Source organism: Diadema antillarum, unplaced genomic scaffold (assembly GCF_040938485.1).
Source record: "Diadema antillarum isolate AM-2024a unplaced genomic scaffold, OU_Dant_1.0 seq00000783_RagTag, whole genome shotgun sequence".
In the NCBI taxonomy this organism is placed as follows: Eukaryota; Metazoa; Echinodermata; class Echinoidea; order Diadematoida; family Diadematidae; genus Diadema; species Diadema antillarum.
This window is the reverse complement of record NW_027271671.1, coordinates 1,179,492-1,199,895: the sequence shown is the minus strand read 5'-3', so window position 1 is coordinate 1,199,895 and position 20,404 is coordinate 1,179,492. Positions and strand designations below refer to the sequence as shown.

The 20,404-nt window shown below is 38.5% G+C and overlaps 1 protein-coding gene across 1 annotated transcript in view; it reads right to left on the bottom strand.

The window, feature by feature from the left end:
- Window positions 1-20,137, bottom strand: part of LOC139739129 (transcription initiation protein SPT3 homolog) — a 119,746-nt gene extending 99,609 nt beyond the window's left edge. Inside the window, exon 1 of the mRNA XM_071649747.1 lies at window positions 20,101-20,137. Coding sequence (XP_071505848.1) covers window positions 20,101-20,105 — 5 coding nt within the window. The 5' untranslated portion in view covers window positions 20,106-20,137. The remainder of the gene's footprint in view (window positions 1-20,100) is intronic.
- Window positions 20,138-20,404: the final 267 nt, after the last annotated feature.

Genomic DNA, 20,404 nt, shown 5'->3' with positions numbered 1-20,404 from the left:
ATCTGCATCAGACTGTACATTATCATAATCAATATTAGGCCTACAATTATTGCTCCTATTATAGTTATTATTATATTATTATTATCATTATCCTTATTATTATTATTATTATTATTATTATTATTATTATTATTATTATTATTATCATTATTATTATCATTGTTATTATTTGGGGAGGGGGAGATCATAGTCATCAGGTTTAATAGGCACCCGTGGGAGTAGGGTCTCACAACCTCGTATTTTTTTTTCTTTAATATTTTTCCCATGTTATGGAAGAAAGAAGAACATATACATCACTGCATTCGTCTTCATTTGCTCCCTCTTTTTTTTGTCACCAAAACTTGGTTTGATAGACCATAGAACCACACATTCTATTTCCACTTGCAATTTTAAAAATAGGCGGTCGGCAAAGCGAGGTTTTCCTCTACGTCCGCTCATCTTATGAATATGTATGATTACAGCAGCTCTGCAGTAAACGAATGGACACAGCTGCGCGTGTAATCTGATATGGAAGGGTACGATCGGCAAATATATTTAGCCGCGTCCTAAACAGTCTGCGTACAATGACATCGGACTTGAGAGCAAACGGCGAGCAAACTAAATGACCTACCGGAGCTGCATATAGTATTCTGCAGTTGTGCAAAATACAATTACATAACAACGTTCGTTGTTTTCATTTGGGGACGCCAATAATGGCGAACTGTACGTAAATGCCCTTGTAGTCCATATCACGCACACACAGATTCGTGTAACCATCGTCAATACATTCAGTACACGTAACAGGCGGAGGCAAAGGTACATCACAGAACTATACACACAGTGTAGAGTGTGTAGAGTTCTGCGAGGTACATTGTGTGTGTGCGTGCGCGTCCGCCGGAAGATGTCAGAGATTTCGCTGCACCATCATCTTTAGTATCCCCCAGTGTCTCTGCAAGCTAAAAGATGGAAGATCGAGAAAGCAGGAGGCCAGCGCAGGTTCCCGTGAATATTGAAACGCTCGGCTCTTTCGTCACGCACAAAAATGCATTATGCATGTTGCTAATTAATTTTTCTTTTTCGTCCTCGACATCGACACGGAGGCGGAGAGGGGACGAAACCCGCGCCATTCGATGTAGGATACTCTCCTGCGGCCGACGGCACCGGTCGCAGCTGCCCGGAGCCGACGGCTCGGGAGGAGATAGACAAACCAGCAACGCCGAAATAAAACAGGAAATACATAAGGCCGCGACAACAACAACAACTTCGAGTATTATAGTAGTAGATGGACAATTTGTTGATTTAGATGTATGAATGTCAATATATGTTTGTTTTTTTTCTGCAAGATGTAATGGAAGACAACAGCTGACAACAACTGTATTTTCACGAGATATGAAGAAGCGATGTTTGTTTGAAGATACAGTGAATGAGCAACATGGCAAGCACCAAACAAAGGAGGAAAAGTGGACAAGAGTTGCCAGTCATCATGCAGTTATCGTAGCTTGTATTCTGAAGAGGCCATAACGGTTGAAGTTCACATGACATTCATAAACTTTAAAGTTTAGCTCCAAGTTTTAAACTTTGAAGATTATCTTGTAGTTCAGCACTGTGTAAATGCACTTGAAAGTTAACTTAGCTACATGTATCTCAAAGATTACTGACTGATTAGAACAATAAGCAATAGTAATTTTTCTCAAAATGTCAATGTATGATTCTTGACTCTCATAAAATATCTCACAAGGTGAAATCTAGTACATCAAAATGGTGTATACAAGTCTATCATGTAAAATTTCTCTATGTTATAACAAAGTCATGCACGCTGACTACTGTTTGAGCACACCATGTAGCAACCACAATGATTTTTGAATATCTTTCCTTTAGTAATTGGGAACAGAAAACAAAAATGTCCAGCATATATCCAAAAATTAGTTGATGCTTTTGCATATAATCCTTTTTTCAGAAGTCCTAGAGTTGTTGTCAGCATATCAGTGTTCAAACTCACTATTAAGACCTTAAAAAAAAAAAAAAAAACATTGTTCATCACATTACAAAGGATATCTGCTAGCTTGCAAAACAAAAATATCTGTTTTCCTTGTTACTGACAGATTTCCAAGAAAAAAAAACACAACTTTTTCGGTCCTTAGAATGCACTGTTTGAACACCTCACTTTTCTTTTTCTCTTTTTATGAGATAGTCATGTACCACCTCAGAGCACAAATGATGCAAAACCACAAATTAAAGGCTCACCGCTGGAAAAGCGTTTTCTAGGTCCTCCATATTTTTACAAACATGCTTATAGAAAAGGTTAATGTGAAAGATAGTCTGTCAATCAAAACAAAGCTTGTTATACACTAAACAAGGGCCATTCACACACACTTTAAATTACTGATTTTCAAAAATAAATTTTGCAATGTAATGTGCAAACCAATTAATTCTTGTGTGTGGACACACACATACACACAAATCACTTAGTGTTAAAAATGAGCATTGCAAAACATGGTCGAAGTATTTGGATTATGGTCTCTTTCTGAACCCCTAGGCCCGAATTCACAAAGGTGGTACAAATGAAACCATGGTTTAAACCACAGACAAAAACCATGGAGCGCCAAGTGTCGCACAGAATATTTCGTTACGAAATTGGTCATTTCATCGACAAAATGACCATTTCGTTAACAAAATTATCATTTCGTGCACGAAATGTTCATTTAGTTACAAAATGTTGTCATTTCATTACAAAATGATCATTTCATCGACAAAAAAACTGATTTCGTAATGAAATATTCCCTGCAACACTTGGCGCTCCATGGTTTTTGTCCATGGTTTCATTTGTACCACCTTCGTTAATTCGGGCCTAACTGTCCAAGGTTACAGTAGTGCATTTTTGGAAAAGAAAAATTATCAGGAATCCACTATTATCATACAGTAACTGTAATATAGTTAAGCACATTAAAAAAGAGATGATTGACATAGAGGTCATTTTGCTGAATGCTAAAATTTGGCCACCATGTTTGTTTGTTTGTTTTGTTTTGTTTTGTTTTGTTTTTTAACAGAAAATGAGGTAGTGTTACACGAAGCTATAACCGAGGGATGTGGCGGTACCTGGGCTATGCCGTGCTGAATCATGTGAACATATTTCTCTCGCATGTTAGCGCACTAGAAGTTGAATGGTTAATTGACAAGATACAGATTTTGTGATACAGCTAATGTAGGAACATTGCTGGCAGTTGGTTGTCAAAGGGAGACTTTGGTCAGCATCAAAACACTCCCAAACATATATCTACACATGGTTTAGTGACATGTTTTAGGGATGTGGAATACAAACAAGTTCTTTTGTAAGTCTGAAACTCCTCACTGTCATGTCAGTACATTTCGAAAGTATGCACTCGCCAGCATTGGACACTTTGTTGTTTTTTTAATTTGGCAAGTGGGAAAACACATCTATGCTGATCATTGTTCATGCTGGTCTGACAGAGATAGTTTGATAATGGATGACACAGATGCTGACAAACACTGAGGAGATTTCACACTTGTAGCCTTGCCAGATAAACCCTGCTCAAACCTCTCTCCAGCAGGTAAAACCAACAACTGTCTTCCAATGTGGAAGGGGCATACCGCAGTTTGCACTGGTTTTATGATTTAGCAGTCCCATAGTGGCCACAAGATTCCTCATCACATCTAAATCTCAGGGCAGGGTAATATTTTTCCATATTTCTCTGCATTGATTTACCACTCTGTCAGAGGGAGAGCAAAACAAGACTACCCCCAGACAGTTAACCCACTAACTATTACTGTACTTTGTCAGTCCTATCTCCCTGCCCGGTCACGTCTGACTTCCACGAAATCGCCTGAATATGGCACAAGATTCGGCGGAAGTCACTCTGAAAATATTTGCTTTCTGCTAGTCTACGCTATCCCTCCTTAGTCTTTGATACAGTTTGCTTTTAAAATGTAGAATAGATGAGAGCAAAGCAAAAGTAAACAGTTAAGCACAATCTGGCCAAAGATATGAAACTTTAATGAAACTTTAATATAAAGCATACATATCCTTGGACAATGCTTGGCTTATACCTAAATTAATATGATATTAAAGGCAAACTTGTAGATTTACTTTTTTTAACTAATATGAAAGTCTGGTATCCAGACAAACAAGATGAAGACTCTTGAGACCTTGAGGGTTGTCATTTTGATGGCATTGAAAGTTTATTGACCTGGTTAGGGCTCAGAGGCAACAACCTTTCTTTTTCACTTTTTTTTTTTTGGGGGGGGGGGTGGTGGTCTTGGGAGGAAAAAGGAAGAGGATAAGAGTAAAATGAGAGATGAGGATCATGTGACACTGTTGATAATGATATACCATGTGCACACACATTTACCTTAATTGGTTAAATTGATACAAGTTGGTATTCCTGTTCAAACTGGTCTATTCCACTTGGTATCATGAAATCACACATGCAGATTTGTGAATACAGTATACTTGGGTGCACAGTTTCCCCCTTAACCTGTTGAGGACAAGCTGATTTTGCTATAACATGCATTTCCCATAGACACCTGCCTGAGTACATTCGGGACTAGTCTTCAACGGATTATAAGTAAAGTTACACCATTGTGCTTAACATTAGTGCCAAACTTCGAAAATATTCCCATAACTGTTTGATCGTGTGCAAACGCAAATAAAGATGGTGCTTTGATATAAACTTATCTACATTTGTAGCTGTTTCCCAAAGCTATTGTTCACTGTTTTCAACATTCAACTCTATCCTACCTGCAGAAAGCCTGTAAACATGCATATTTCTCACACATTGTACAGCAGACTTTGATCCTGCACATAAATCCTGTTTCTGAGAAATACAAATATGACACCAGCAAATCATGGTCACCAAGAGTTCACAAATTCTTCTTTCCTTTCATTGAAAACAGAGCAATCTTTTCTGGGGGAGACCTTTCTTCTCAGGCAAGATTTTCTCAATGGTTGAGGCATGCAAAATAATGTTTCAATATCTCCCTTGGAGGTCCTTGTCATATATCCCCAGACAATGGTATAGAGAGGTCTAACTCACATTCACACCTTTTTCTACACTGAATTGATCGACTGACTTAAAATGAGTCACATTCACATGTGTCTTGACCCAATCATAACCACCTCCCTTTTCTCATATCAGATGTTGGTGTACAAACCAATAGGACAGTTGTGTAGTTATGACAAATAACCATTCTATATGGTTCAATTATTGACACAAACAGCAAATTGAAATAGCGTATTAAAGTGTAACATGTGCCACCAAATCATTAGCTCGTACTATCTGCAAAATGATCAAAACTCATATTCTGATGGAGAAAATTCTGCTCTCAGACAAACTGGGTTCAGACAAAGAAATTCCTATCATTTGACACATCATTAGAGCTAAAATAGCCCAGTGACTCAACTTCAGTGTGACAGGAAAGAAACCCTACCTGAAATACAACCTATTGTTATAGAGATGCCCCGTCCCTAGTCTGGGATATACAGACACAATATGGCACTGATTATCAGTCACACACTGATGCAAAATAAAACTAAAGAATTTTCTGTGACCCAGCATGTCTGCCAAAAACTTTGATATAAAATCTCAAAGCCCAGATCAATTTACAATCTTTGTAGAAGAGTAGCTGTGACACCTGACATGAATGATTTCAAGAACTGCTATGAATGATGTGATAAACTGGTCTGTGTGATTTTAAACTATAAACATATGTCTATGACCCTTTGCTGACTTCTAGCTGTAAGGACGCTAATCCTTTCACTTATAATCTGTCTGGCTAATCCCTCCCTGCCTCTTGAAAGGGACTAAAAGAAAAGTACTAGTAACCTAGTCTTCTTCAAGAAGTCACTGGATATATTTGGTTTTATGGGTCTCCTCTCATTGTAGTAGTACTAAATCAAATGGTAACTCAATCTCTATTGAACTGGCACTCTTTTGAAGTGATTTTTTTACAAAACTTCAACGTGACATCATTGATTGTAGTCACTGGTGCACAGCAAATGTTTGTTCACTCATCTGTACGCAGCGAAATAAGGATTGAGATCTGAGACACTTCTTGCATTTTCTCTGCTTTTTCTTTAATGTATTATCCCTGTCCCCTTGAGATGGGACAATGTGTGTTCATTCTGCTTGAATGCTACACCATACTTGTATCATACATTGATGCCAATATTTTTTCATGTTTGATCTTAGATACCTTTAGTATACATGACTGCTTGCATCAAAGCACTCTCCCCTTGTACAGGCCTTTGACAAAGTTTCAACTAACTTCTGGACAAACAGATAAAGCTTTCATGGATTTCTCCACTGTTGGCAACTATTTTAGTTTTAAACTAGGGAGAGGTTTGTGGTATGCCATGTGAGAAGTCCTTAGAAGGACTGTGGAGAGTTTTTCTTGACATCAAAATATTAAATCTGGAGCACTGTCATTGCACGCAAAGTGCTAGGTGCATGTTGGTGATGACGAAGGTGTCATCTTTGAAATTTATAACTGAGACATGTTTCCAAGTGACATATCATTTGGAACACCTCACACATGATGTATTGTCTATATCTTCTACACGGTACCATAAATACTTGTGCTGATCACAGTTTTGATTTAAACAAAGACATGTGCAATGATTGTGATAAAGGAAATAGAAAGGAATGCCAAACTTAGAATGTAACACTGCTTAATTCCATGGTACATTCCAGCCCCTCTCCTAGGATTAGTTCCCTACCAAGTCAAGGTGTTTGACCTCAACAGCGGTCCCTTCAAACAGTTGTCTCCAAGATTTGCCTACCTTATTGTCTCTTGCTCCTTACTGAGAATCCCTCCTTATAGTTGTCCTCATACCACCCGGGAGTAATGCCCACATTTTCTGCCAGCACCCCTCCTCCTTTCTCCTTTCAATGTGTGACCTATTGATTCTGAAGCAACCACAAATTCCTTTTTTTTTTCAAATTCTGAGAATCTTTCATTTGATTATTTCAGATCTGATTGTGTTGTGAAAAGGGGAAGCACTTGTCTTGGCCAATTGTGACTCAAATCTGTCACAGTGATGTGAACCTATTGAGTGATGGCCAACTAGTAGATTAAGAGGAAGTTTTTGGCTCTGCATAAGGAGATAATTTGACTGCTTTTTTATTCATCGGCTCCCCAAGGCAGATTATCATGGATTCTCTGTAATCTCTAATTGATTGAATGTGAATTTCAAATAGGTCCTCCAAACCTGGCTGGAGTTGATATAATGAATCTGATCTACCAAATTTAACTATTGTCCTGTTGTGCAGCATCCATTCATGCCTCTTGAAATAGAGATGATACCATTGGTTTGTAAACTAGGCCCCTCTGTTAGATAACCATTTGTCATAATGTCTTAATGTTTAGACACACACTCCTGAGATGGTCCATGGGTATTTTACTGGGACTTATAGCAATAGTGAACTGTGAATTATGAACTTTTTGTAAGCAAAGGGATGTAAAACAGTTCAATACTAGAAAAGCACTCAGAGAACGCACACCTCTGCCATGCAGCTCATTTCCACCCATACATGCATGTTGAAAATCACCAAATTTCTCAAATTGTACAGAAGCCTTATGTTTACTAGTACTGTATAAGCTATTATTTTCGTGTAATATTTCGCAAATGAGGAGGTCAGTGACAATTTCGCGAGATGTTGTTTTCGCGAGTTTGACTCTGAGGGTATCATTCATAAGTGCACTACTGCCTGTCAATTCGAGATATTTTCATGTGTTGTTAAATTCGCGATCCAACAGTGATTCACGAAATTCGCGAAAATAACAGCTTATACAGTACCTCATCAGCTTCCTGCTGTGCGGTAGAGCAAAGCACACACTTTAGTACGCATTAATGCAAACCTCAGTATTACAGTCGGACGATCGTCATCTCTAATGGTGCGTCTTTTCATAATCTCCCGAACGACCAAAGTTTGTGCATGCAATTGCGCAATGCCAGACTCGGTGCTATATCCACAAACGTGTGGGACAATGCTGCCACTGAGACACGTGTGTGTGTGTGTGTGTGTGTGTGTGTGCGTGTGTGTGTGTACGCATCATACACAAACATTGTGACCACGAGCTGCGGTGATTGGAAGAGAGAGGCCAGACGACGCATGGCTCTTTTGGCCTCTCTTCATGCGCATGCGCACTGAGAGTGTGCGTCCATTCGGAAGCTCTTGTGGCTCGGACAGCCATTTCGGGTCAGGAGATTTGTAGTCTAAAGTGTTGTTCGCTGACCCATTGAGCCAGCGCTATCCTCATTCGGTGTCACTACATTTGGTACAGAATGGGGGAGGCAGGGTGTTGCGTTCGTCTCCGTGCCGCACAAACCACTTGCCACGATTGTAAAGGCTTTAATACAAGCAGTTTGAACTCCCAAGTTAATTCATCCTATTTGCAAAATGATAAAAAAATCCTTCAAAAATTCATGGAAATTTCCAGATCACTATCAAAAGTTAGTCATCTGTTTCTTGTGTCACTATCAACCTTTTGTGTAACTTTCATTCAAATCCATTCACAACTTTTTGAGTTATTGTGCAAACAGACAAACAAACCAATGCCAACAAAACAATTAACCTCCTTGACAGAGGTTTATAAATTATACAATGGTACTATAGCCTTGTTAACCTATTTCCACATTTGTCTTCATTGTGTTTTGTGATGTCTTTGAAATAGGACATCTCTATCATGAAACATTAAAAAAAGAATAAGCATTTAAAAGGGTTGAATTTTTCAAAAATCAGTGAAGGTCTGCGTGATCATGCATCCATTAAGCAAGACTTCTCCCATCAGAACAAGTTTTTCTTGCCATACTATTTAAAGCATTTGATCATGACACACAAGACATTGTAAATCACTGAACCCAGACTTCCCAAACATTATGTAAACACATAAATTTTTGTATGAGTGATTTTTCTTTTTTGTGGACAGCTGGGTAAGCTGTATTTTACATGTTTTTAATTTCACAGAATTGAAGATAAAATTGTATTACATTAGTAACACATAGCAAGCAAAATATTAGTGTGCTTTCATTTTTGTGTTAGTTTAATAGCACATGATAATTTTCACTTTCTCTTACCGTTCCACAAGAAGCAACAACAGAACAGAAAACATAAGAACTACCATAGAATGTACCACTGCTGTTCTGTTTTCCTGCTTCTACACACAGAATGTCCCATTCTTGGAGGTGACACTGGACTGTGTCATAACATAGTCATTGCAAATCTATGCACACATATATGTGTATCTTCTAAAAAGGAAGTAAGATATCCTTTCTTATGCGTGACTTAAACTATAAATTTTCTGGAAATCAGACAGGATATATACCATAAACAGGCAAGACATGTATCTCTGGCAGGAAGGAAGAAGTATAGTGCCTATAGGTCTATGCTTACAGGATTTAGCACAGAGGAAACATCAAGACTCCTTCCTTTGCACCCAAGTCTCTACCTCCCTAAATCCCGTATAATTCTTGTTACCATAATACTCACAAAGACTCCTCCCATCTTCCTACCAGCTAATACACCTATACACCCAAGACAACGTCCCCCTACCATCTCCTCCCCTTCCCCCTCCCTCCCTCCTGGCTGGTGACTGCTATATGCAAATTTAATTCATACAGGAGGAAATGTCAATGCCCAGATGGTCATCTACCCCTGGCTTGGAGGAAAGAAGCCGTAGCCAGTCAAGTGTGATTAATGACTCTAGGTGGCTCCATTACTTGATACAGCTAACAGTATCAGCTTGATACATCCCCATATACACACCATACTTCTCTGTGATAACATACGATGGCCAAGAATGTGACAGAGAATGAATAAGGAGTCTATGGATACACTGTATATATATGCATAAATACCTTCCTTGATCGCCATAACAAAGGGACATTTTATCAAAGTGACTACACTGATGTACATTGATATAAATTCTGAATCGGCTTGAGTTCAAGCATAAAAGAGTAAGTCCATATTGATGTAAACTGGCCAAAATGACCAATTTACAAATGATTAGTTCATCACTAGTACTGTTGGTTACATTTCGTTATTCCGAAGGTTCATAATTACCTCCGCGAAGGGTGGAGGCAACGTTTTCTATTACAGTTTGTTTGTTTGTCTGTGTGCAAAATAACTCAAAAAGTTGTGAACGGATTTGAATGAAACTTGCAGGAAAGGTTGAAAATGACACAAGGAACAGATGATTAAATTTTGGTAGTGATCGGGACATTCTTATGGATTTTATGAAGGATTTTCAATATTTTGGCAGGTAGGGTCAATGAACGTGGGAATTCAAGCTGCACATTTTTTAGGTTTTCATACACGCACTAAAGTGCATGCTCTAGTTTTTGCTATGGCAAGTGCAAGTTGATGAAGTAACATAGGCTTCTGTATTGGGAAATCAGGTGATTTTCAGCATGCACGCCACTATTATGGGCGGAAATCACAAATCTCTATGGAAGACCAAGATCATCGGTTGAAATTAGCTGCTTGGCAGAGGTCTGTGCTCTTAGAGTGCTTCTCTACTTCCACAAATGAAATAAGGTTTGGTATTCTGACGATTCATTAATCAGAAAATGAAATAAGGTTCATTATTCAAAGTTTCGTTCATCCAAAGTGAAATAGGGTTCAGTATTCTCAAGGTTCGTTAATCCAAAAATGAAATACTTGAAGGTCTGTAATTCCAAAAGTGAAATATACTTAATCTTTACACACGTTAAGTGCATGCTTATATTACAGAAGGTTCATAAGTCCATAGAGAGCCCTCGCAATATTAAGTCCATGGCACACAAAAAATGACACTTTCTGGCGCAATCCCTGACCGTCGGGGTTCATCGTTGCAGAATTCAAACATTTTTTAACAATGAGAACATACTTACTATTAATTTTTTATTCAGCCCACTGTTTATGGGATCCTGATGAATCTTGAGTACAATCTATGGGGATTTCAGTCTCAAGCTAGAAATGTCACTATGGCAACTGGTATGCCTCTGCCATATTCAGAGATGCCAACCTCTCAGACCTCAAATCAGTAATGCTATAAAAGCTAAAAAGCAGTCATTCGAAATAAAAAACAGTAATGTTGTCAGTGGTGGATCCAGAGGAGGCGCAACCGGTGCACGCCCCCCCCCCCCCTTTATTTTTCATTGAAAACAAAAGAAAGAAAAAGAAAAAAAATGAAATGAAACCAGGAAGTAGCACCAGAAATATTAGTTGCGCCCCCCCCCCCCCCCCCCTCCTTACAGAATTCCAGGATCCACCCTTGGTTGTGCATAATGCTATTTACAAAAATGACAAGCCTCTAAAATGAGTTGCATACCCCGATTTGTTCATCAATTGTATTCAACTAGATTGCAGTCTGAATTCGCACCATAGCATGTTATTTAGCGAAGATATACAGCAAAAATAAAAACAAAGAAATACATAGGAGGAAACTGTCGTTACTAATGACACTTTCCTCAAAATCACCAATAACAGAGCTGCCAACATTTGGAAGCACAAATTAGTACTCAGCAGCTCCAAAATTCATGATTACATATTGCTGATGTGAGATAACAATTTTACATAATTGCCAAACAATCATCACCTGGTAATTATATACTAATTTTCATTATAATACTCTTTAAAGATAATAAAAAGTTTTGGTACCTCAAAAGTTTCCCTGAATTTCCTTGTCTTGGTTTGTGTTTTGTGTTTCACGTTAAAGTACGTTGTCTGTGAGAATTACTCGCCCCAAAGTGCTCTCATGTCTTAGTAATCATGCAATAATGGTTTCGTACCAGAGCCGTCGCGGTACCGCATTGATAACGTTGTAGCATATGGGACTGCTGGTCGCTACGCGTATGGGGTTGCTAGTCGCAGTTAATTGCATGATTACTAAGACATGAGAGCACTTTGGGGCGAGTAAGTCTCACAGTGTTAGTTATATGAAAGGTACTTTAAAGGGATCGTATAGTTTTGGTTGAGACTTAATTTCAGGTTTCTCACATTTTTTGGTGAGATAATGAGAAACCTCTTATGAAATATGAAAGAGCATGTAATTCTATGAGGAATTCAACGTTTATTTGATGAAAATTGGTTTTGAAATGGCTGAGATATCGAAAAAAGAGCAATTCCAATAAAGTGTGGGACCCACACTTTATTACGATCGCTTTGTTTTACTTTGTTTTTGGATGTTTCAGTCATTGCAAACCCGATTTTCATCAAATAAACTTTGAATTCTTCTTAAAATGGTATGCTTTGTGCTATATCATAAGTGTTTTCCTGGTATCTCGCAAAAAGTTAAAAGCCCAATTTTCATCTTCACCAATACTGTACCATCCCTTTAAGTGAAACACAAACTAAGACAAGGAAATTCAAGGAAACTTTTGAGGTACCAAAACTTTTTATTATCTTTAATAGCCACTTTAAAAATATGGAAAACAAGTGAAATTCTAGCATTTTTACTGGACATTCACAGTCGCAGTGGACGGGTGCAATTAACTCACTGTTTTCATTTTGACCTGACCTCGCTTTCCTCTTGAATGAACATGTTCCGCTAGGAAAGTGTCGCAGCAAAACTGCTGTAACTTTACTATTTATTCACATTTTTTGATAATCCAAACGGTTATGAAAAGTAAAAACCTCATTTTAACCTGCCATTATGTTAACTTTTTTAAATAACGACGAGAAAATATTCCAAAATGGAGCATAACTTCACTCTCAAAACGGAAAATAATTGTCAGAAATCGTTGCTAAAATTTCACATTTTGACTTCGTGAACAACAAAAAACTTTCAAGTATGTAAAGCCCCCGTTCCACTATGCCGTTCTCGCTACGATTTGACAATTTTCCCAGGTCGGGAAGGATCGGGTAAAACCTGAGCCGATCTGGACACAGTACGATGTTAGAACGCTCTAAGTACGCTGCAGTTACGACTACCACGTGCTTGCTACGCTCTTACTACGATGATCGGGAATGAGACATTACGATCTCTGCCGCTGCCGGTACGCTTTAGAACGATGTTGCTACGCTGTCAGTGCGATGTTGCCGATGTTATCCGATCGATGCACGCTGTATCTACGCTCTGAACAATCTATACGATCTTTTCACGCTGTTACCCCGTTCAGAAAGCTGAAAAGTGCCCGATGTGCCACGATGTACCCCGATTCGACTGTCGGTCTGCAGTCAGTCAACTTATTAGCATGCAGAACCGAAGAAATATACTGTGGACCTCGAAGAGGCTCCTCAACTCACGGTTCTTTTGCAGCAATGCATTGTATAAACAAAGACGTGCTGATTTTTCCAAGGCTTTTTCTTGATGTCCTTGCTTTTATAGTCTGTCTTCCTCCAGTTGTAGATGATTTCATATTCTTCAAAATTCTGCTATGTCCTCTTCCTCCTCTTTCAGCATCACATGCAGTCTCTCTTTCTTCGCCTTTTGGGTAGCTGCTTTGCTGCTTTCTTCTCTTCTTTTTCTTCATCTCTTCTTCTTCTTCGAAAATTACAGCTAAAATCACTTCCTGTCTTGTGCCGATGTTACTACGCTCAGAAAGACCTTGTTACGCTCATCCCGCTGCGTTTACGCCGTCACTACGCTCTCCCCGCTGCGTTTACGCTGTCACTACGCTCTCCCCGCTTGCCGTACGATTAAAAGTATGTCAGTTTTGATCGGGGAGATCGGGAAGAAATTTTGAACCGGTTCAAAATTTCTTCCCGATCTGAAAAAATGCTCGCTCCAACTCCGACCTCCACACGCTGCTGCTACGATGCTTCCGATCCCTGTACGCTTTTGCCACTCTCTCCCGATCTGCTAGATCGGGACAGATCGGGGTCCAAATCGTGATGGTGGAACGGGGGCTTTACTAAGTATGTATTTCTTTCCGGAACTCTAAAATATCACATTCGAGAAGTCATGCATCCGGATATGTCTGGAAATTATCGAAAGTGGTGCACTTTCTACCTTCGTTCCGAGCACGAAATTTTATAGTCATTCGCATACGGGAAGACAGGGTACAGTCCCACATACCCACATCTTTGTCGCTCTAACGTCACCTGTACTTCAGTCCCGTACGGCACTGCTGTACTCTGATTATAACTCGTACTGGGAATTCGTAGTTGTAATGTTACTTACTATAGTGCCGTAAAATCTGCGTTAAGTCCGAATAATCCAATGTCATGAATTTGCAACTGCATAAATGGTATCATAGCCGATAGATATTCAAATTTTTGCTACATTCTTTTTAATAGGCCAGTTCTGATAACGTAAGTGCTTGTCTTTGAGGTGGCGAGGTCCCCAGCACACTGCTACATTGTACTTATCGACACCCCACATCCCACTCTCGTAGCATGCATGTGCAGTTTACTAGGCATCCGCAGCAGCCACCTCGCATCGCACAGTAACAGTACGCTGCATTGCATCGACCAATCAGCTCGCTGGATCGAAGCAGCATGGGAAAGTCCATTCATTGCGCAAGCGCAAATAAGTTTTTGGTTTGCTGCTCCAAGATTTTTGACAAGATACTTCATTTATTTTCACTTGTAACTTCAAAAATGGGTCTTCGGCAAAGCGAACAGGGCTACATTAACGTCCGCACATGTCTTATGAATATGTATGTCAAGTTTCATGAATATTAAGTGGTGCGTCCAGATGTGTCTGGAAATAATCGGATGGTAGTTTTCCGAGACAGAGAAACATGAAATACTGAATAACTTAAAAAGTTCTTGATTGTTTCTTGTGATTTTTTGTATGTAGATAGAAATCATGATTTTGCATTGATACTTAAAGTTTAAGCGATTTTGGTCAATGTATAGCGGAGATATGAGAACGTGAAATTTTGGTGAAAATGAGAACGCCCAATTCGCACTGCCTTAGTGACGGTTGAAAATTCAAAACGTTTTGTGGGTTTTTGGGGAGTTAATTATAGTCGTCCGCTGCGACTGTTCAATCCCATGGCCCACAGCATTCCCTACATAATCACTGTGTGGTTATGCATTATGTACAAAACTGTATGTATACCAAGTTTATTGAACTGCTAATTTCAAAAGTGTTCATACATTCAATCATTTCTAGGGAATGGAGAAAATAGTATAATTTCAGCATCGAATAATGTACTTTTACCATTTTAATCTGACCTTTGACCTTGATCTTTGAAGTCTGATGACCCCAAACTTCTAAAGAGAATCAATATCAGGCAATACATGTATAAGTCTCATGAAAATACCTTGAGATATGGAAGAAAAAAGTAATATTTGAACATTTCAACTTGACCTTTGACTGCTGACATTTGATGTTATGACCCAAAACTTTCCATAGAGAATGGTAATACATGTTTTATATTCTAAATTTCATAAAATGTATTCAGGCATTGTAGAGGTATAGGGGGAAGTAGTGAAATTTCACCATTTGACCTTGACCTTTGACCTTGAGTGTGTAAGCTCTAAAGTTGATAAGCAGTTTGGTCTACTCATGCATTCATATTATGCAAAGTTTCATTTGGATAACTCAAACAGTTCTTAAAAATATTATTGAACATTGGGAGCAGTGATGAGAAAAAAAAAATGAAATTAACACATTGGATGCATAGATGTTCAGTTGTATCACAAAACACCCTACCATAAAAAAATTTTGCAGCAAAGCCGCAAATATTCGGAGAATCAGAGATATCACTAATTTTCTCAATAAACTGTCACAGTGATGGTTTATTCTAGAAGCAGTTTTGAATAAAACTATTGTTCACATTTTGTCTATTTAATAATTCTTACCCTCGATTATACTGATTAACATTTCTGCGTTAGTTGTAACTCACATTTTAGAACTGTTTTAAAGCACTAAAGCTGGTTTTTTCTATTCTGCAAATGTTTTCAAGGGACTTATTAAGTTACGTTTTACACAAAATCTTTTATGGACAGACCGACAAACAGACAGATGGATGGACGAAGGGGCAGACAACCTGAAAACTGATCGGGTAATGACTACTCACTGAATGTAAGGAAATTCTAACATCAGATGAATCAAAAATCTAGAGCCACAGTTAATAATACATTGTACCTATCCAACCAAAAGTAAACAAAAAGCAAATCCCATATTATATCTTACATTTCATGTTAAGACTACCTAATACCTTTAAGCTGTCTGGCCTTCCTGCTCTGCTGACAGTTTTGGCCAGATTACATCATGTCAAGTGCTCCCAACAAACATGTCACCTTACATGTATGTATGAGGGGAGCAAAAACAGAAAGTGTGTTCCTAGTCTGGCACACACAGAGAAAGTTTGGCAACAGAGGACAAATTTGCAAAGCTGTAATTTTCCATCCACATGGGATAAAACATGAGCCTTGACTCAACCACTTTGTGCACCACACTACTTCATAAGCCAGACTGAAGACTCAAAATCATGGGGAAACTTTGGTTTGAAGACCAGCTTGTAAACTTCATCAAAACAAGCACCTTACAGATTTTCTGATGATTACTTGAGCTCACTAAATACACTAAAGAAAAACTGACATATCTTTCTTGGCCACCTAACAGAAAACAAGATAATGGTAAATAACATATAAATTATTATTATTCAGAAATCATTGGTTTATATTGCATGGCATGAATAATGTGTCTAAAGCAGTTCTGCTTATTACAAAGAAACAATAATCAATGGGCAACAGAGAAGAGAAAATAGAATAAAACAAATAAATGGCAAGTGAGATATCATCTGATTTCATGCATACAACTTTTTTTATTCACTGCATAAAAACATGATGTACATGAGGTACTCATACTAGTTTTTTCAGAGCTGTGTATTTTACCAACTGAGCATTTAAAATGTGTTTGTTAATCTCTTCAGAGTCAACAAGACATACTACTATCAATGATACGTCAACTCCCAAACAGCATTTTACATTATATTCACATTCTATCAAGAGAGGGTACAATTGGGCTATGAAGCTGGTGTAGAAAATATTGCTTTTCAAACCAAGATATGATACTTGTCACTTGACAATTTGGAATGTCAATGACCTTTTATGCTCATTTTAAGCACAACCTCTCTTACGAGAGAAAAACACTGAGGCCTACATACACAGTGACTTGCACTGGAAAATTTTCTGTAATTGTATGATCAGTACAATTAATGTCCAGGGGAGCCCCGAGAGCGACCGATTTAGGAAGAAATCTGGACCATTTGTCATCAAACCAGCAGACATGGCTGGCTTTAAGGCTATCATATGACTTGAACTTTTGGCCACAATTTCCCAGAATTTCTTGTTCAAAGGAACCATACTTGTGCATAGGTATTTAACCTTAGCGGGCATACTGAAAAAATAAAGTGAGTACTGTAAACAGCTGTCTGACCACAGAACCTGGGATCTCTAGATTCTGAGTAGGCAAGAGAGAAGGCAAGATAGGATAGGATGAAAAAGAGGGAGGGAGAGAAACAGGAAATTCAATACATATACAACAAAAGGCTAGAAGTATGGTTAGAAGGACTAATGGGAAGGGAAACATGCAAAGTGATTGTCATGGGCTTTACACACTATCTGTGAAAAATATTGACAGTTTCATATCAGTTTGAGATCATCACTTATGCCATGAAAGCATAACAGTTTTAGGTGTTTTAAATGTAAGAGATAAGATTTCTGAAAAAAAGTGGAAACATTCTTTTTTTCTAACACCAACATTTTTCACACTTTCTGAAGGATAACATGTGATTACACATCACTGGCAACATAACCACCTTTTGTCATCTTGCATGATTAACTTTTCACATGTTTCAGCCACCCTACTGGATAGGTTCCTACTGCATATGCCATACAATTTGCAATGTTTTTATTGATATCAATTTCATGAGTAAACTGATATTCATGAAATGACCACTTGTGAAAATAACAGTATGATAATAATATGGGATCCTTTATCCAGGGTAGCCTCTTGATCTGTAGCATTGCCACTGCTCTTCCTGAGAGCGTCCTGCCGTTATCATGGGTGCTGTTCGTTATTCCGAAGGTTCGCTATTCCGAAGGTTCGCTATTCCAAAGGTTCGTTATTCCAAAGGTTCGTTAATCCAAAACACACAAATTCCCTATACCTAGATGTTCGTTAATCCGAAAATGAAACAGGGTTCGTTAATCCGAACATTTGTGGCGTTATTCCGAAGGTTCATTATTCCGAAGATTTGTTGATCCGAAAATGAAATTCGGAATAACGAACCTTCGGAATAACGAATCTTCGGATTGAAGAGCCTTCGGAATAACGAACCTTCGGAATAACGAGCTGTAACCGTTATTATTACCCTAACATTGCCAGGTACCCATTTACAGACTGTATACACCTGGGCTGAGGGCATGGTGGGTAAAAACATTTTGTCCAAGGATGTAAGCACTTCACAAGATTTGAACTTGGAACCTCCCATAGAAAGTTGAGTCTTCTCTGCCATGCCACAGCACCCCCACTAAAACTGCCTCCCAAAACACAAATTCACTGCATATTGTCTCAAAGGTTTAGAATTGTAAACTTTTCTCCTGAAAAGTGATATGTATTTCTCATTTGTGACTGTGGTTCTAAGTCATAAATTCAACCACCCAAAATATCATCGCATAAGTCCCAATATGTGAAACATTATGCTTCCAAAATATTTGGTGTATACATACAATATTACAATCACTGTCCTATCCTCCCATCTCCTCTAGGACAAATTTCTGTGCTCTTGGTAGGAGGTGAAAGGGAAAGGGAAGGGATTTTGGAGAACCTACATTACTTGGTGAGGATAAAACAATGACCTCTACTGGAGAGACCATATTAACAGAATAAGCAAATGCTAAAAATTGGTGAGAATGTTGTCACTTATCAAATCTTTCACATAAGAAAAAAAATATAGATCTATGGCACAAGAATGGAAGACCTTCAGCATGCCTCCAAATTGTTACATTGTATGTTACTTATGTTTCCTAGATGTTACCAGTAGACCACAACCAATCCGACATTTGGTTAACCACTGTCCATTGAGATGATGGACTGCTGGACCCCTGACAGATTGAGAGATCACTCAGAGATGGTCAGTCATAAAGTGACCACAAGCAGCTTAGCCACAAAGCAAGTGGCAGTGGTCATTGTGGCAGCCAATACAATATTGCCACAATTTGCTCCTAACTAGGCAAAGTTGCCATAAGTGATACAGCTTACTAAAATGTTCTGCTTCATAAAGTGCTTTGTATCCAGTGGCAACCAACCATTATCGTTTTCATTATTATGGGAATGCAATAGTGACAGGACTATTACTAGCTTGCTTATCAGACAAGTACCAGGCATGAATATTTGATGGAAGGGCTTCAGGAAAGCCAGTAAATTGCCCAAACATTTTTACTGTTTGATAGTCCCTTTCATTTCATCATTCTACAAGACTTTTGTTCTTTTTTTTTTCATCTAGACCCTCTCCAGTACTTGTTGGAAATTCCTACTTGACTTGGTGGACAGGCTACAGGCACACTAACATCTTCTGTGCATCCTCAACACACTAACATGGCCTCCATCTATTCATGGCACTACAACAGCTCCATGATCAGATAAAGGAAAGCAACAGATGGGCACATGTTTACACAGACACAAGCACACACACTCAACTTGTAAGTTCAATCACAGCATCAGTTTTATTTTGTCTAGATCAAAAACATCAAATTACATCTCATATATTGGGTCATTTCCCCTTGTTACTAGCAGGCTGCTTCAAGTTTAATCCAAAGTTTAAGCCAAAACCCCTAATGATTTTGCACTGGACGGATCCAGTTCCCATATGCAATGAGTTAAGAGATTCTGACAGAAAATCCAATGCTAGATATGTGTCAACGAGGGCATGTCTCTGCTTTTCATTGCCACTATCACACCACAAAGAAAATTTTATGTCAATAGTGGCATTCAAATGCTGCAAGCATGTATCACAACTTTCAGACAGCATTGGTACCAGTCGTCACTGGTAGAAAATGTTGATCTAAAGCGGAAAAGAAAAACTTGTCACAAACTGAATCATTCATAAGGCTTCTCTCGATGAAAAGGAAAATGTACAATGTATCAATGTAGTCACCTGAAATTCATTACACAATAGCTCAAACTGGAAATATGATAATTCAACAATTAGAAGAAACTTACATCATGCTCTGTATCTCCGAGATGAAGTGGACTCTGTTTGGTGGCTTGGTGGCGTGCAGTGGGGGGGACAGGGTGTTGCCTTCTGATGGACTCATGGGAAATGAGTGGTTGCTCTGAAAACAAGATTGAAATGTGCCACACACAAAATAAAATGTGAATTTTCACACAAATCTTAAAAGTTCCAATGCAGATCCATTCACATTTATGACAAATTGGAGATTGTCCTCGGGGTTTGATTAGAGACAGCAGCTTCTCTTGCCCAGCAACAGAACACGTCTGAACATTTATGATTTAATCTGTTGGG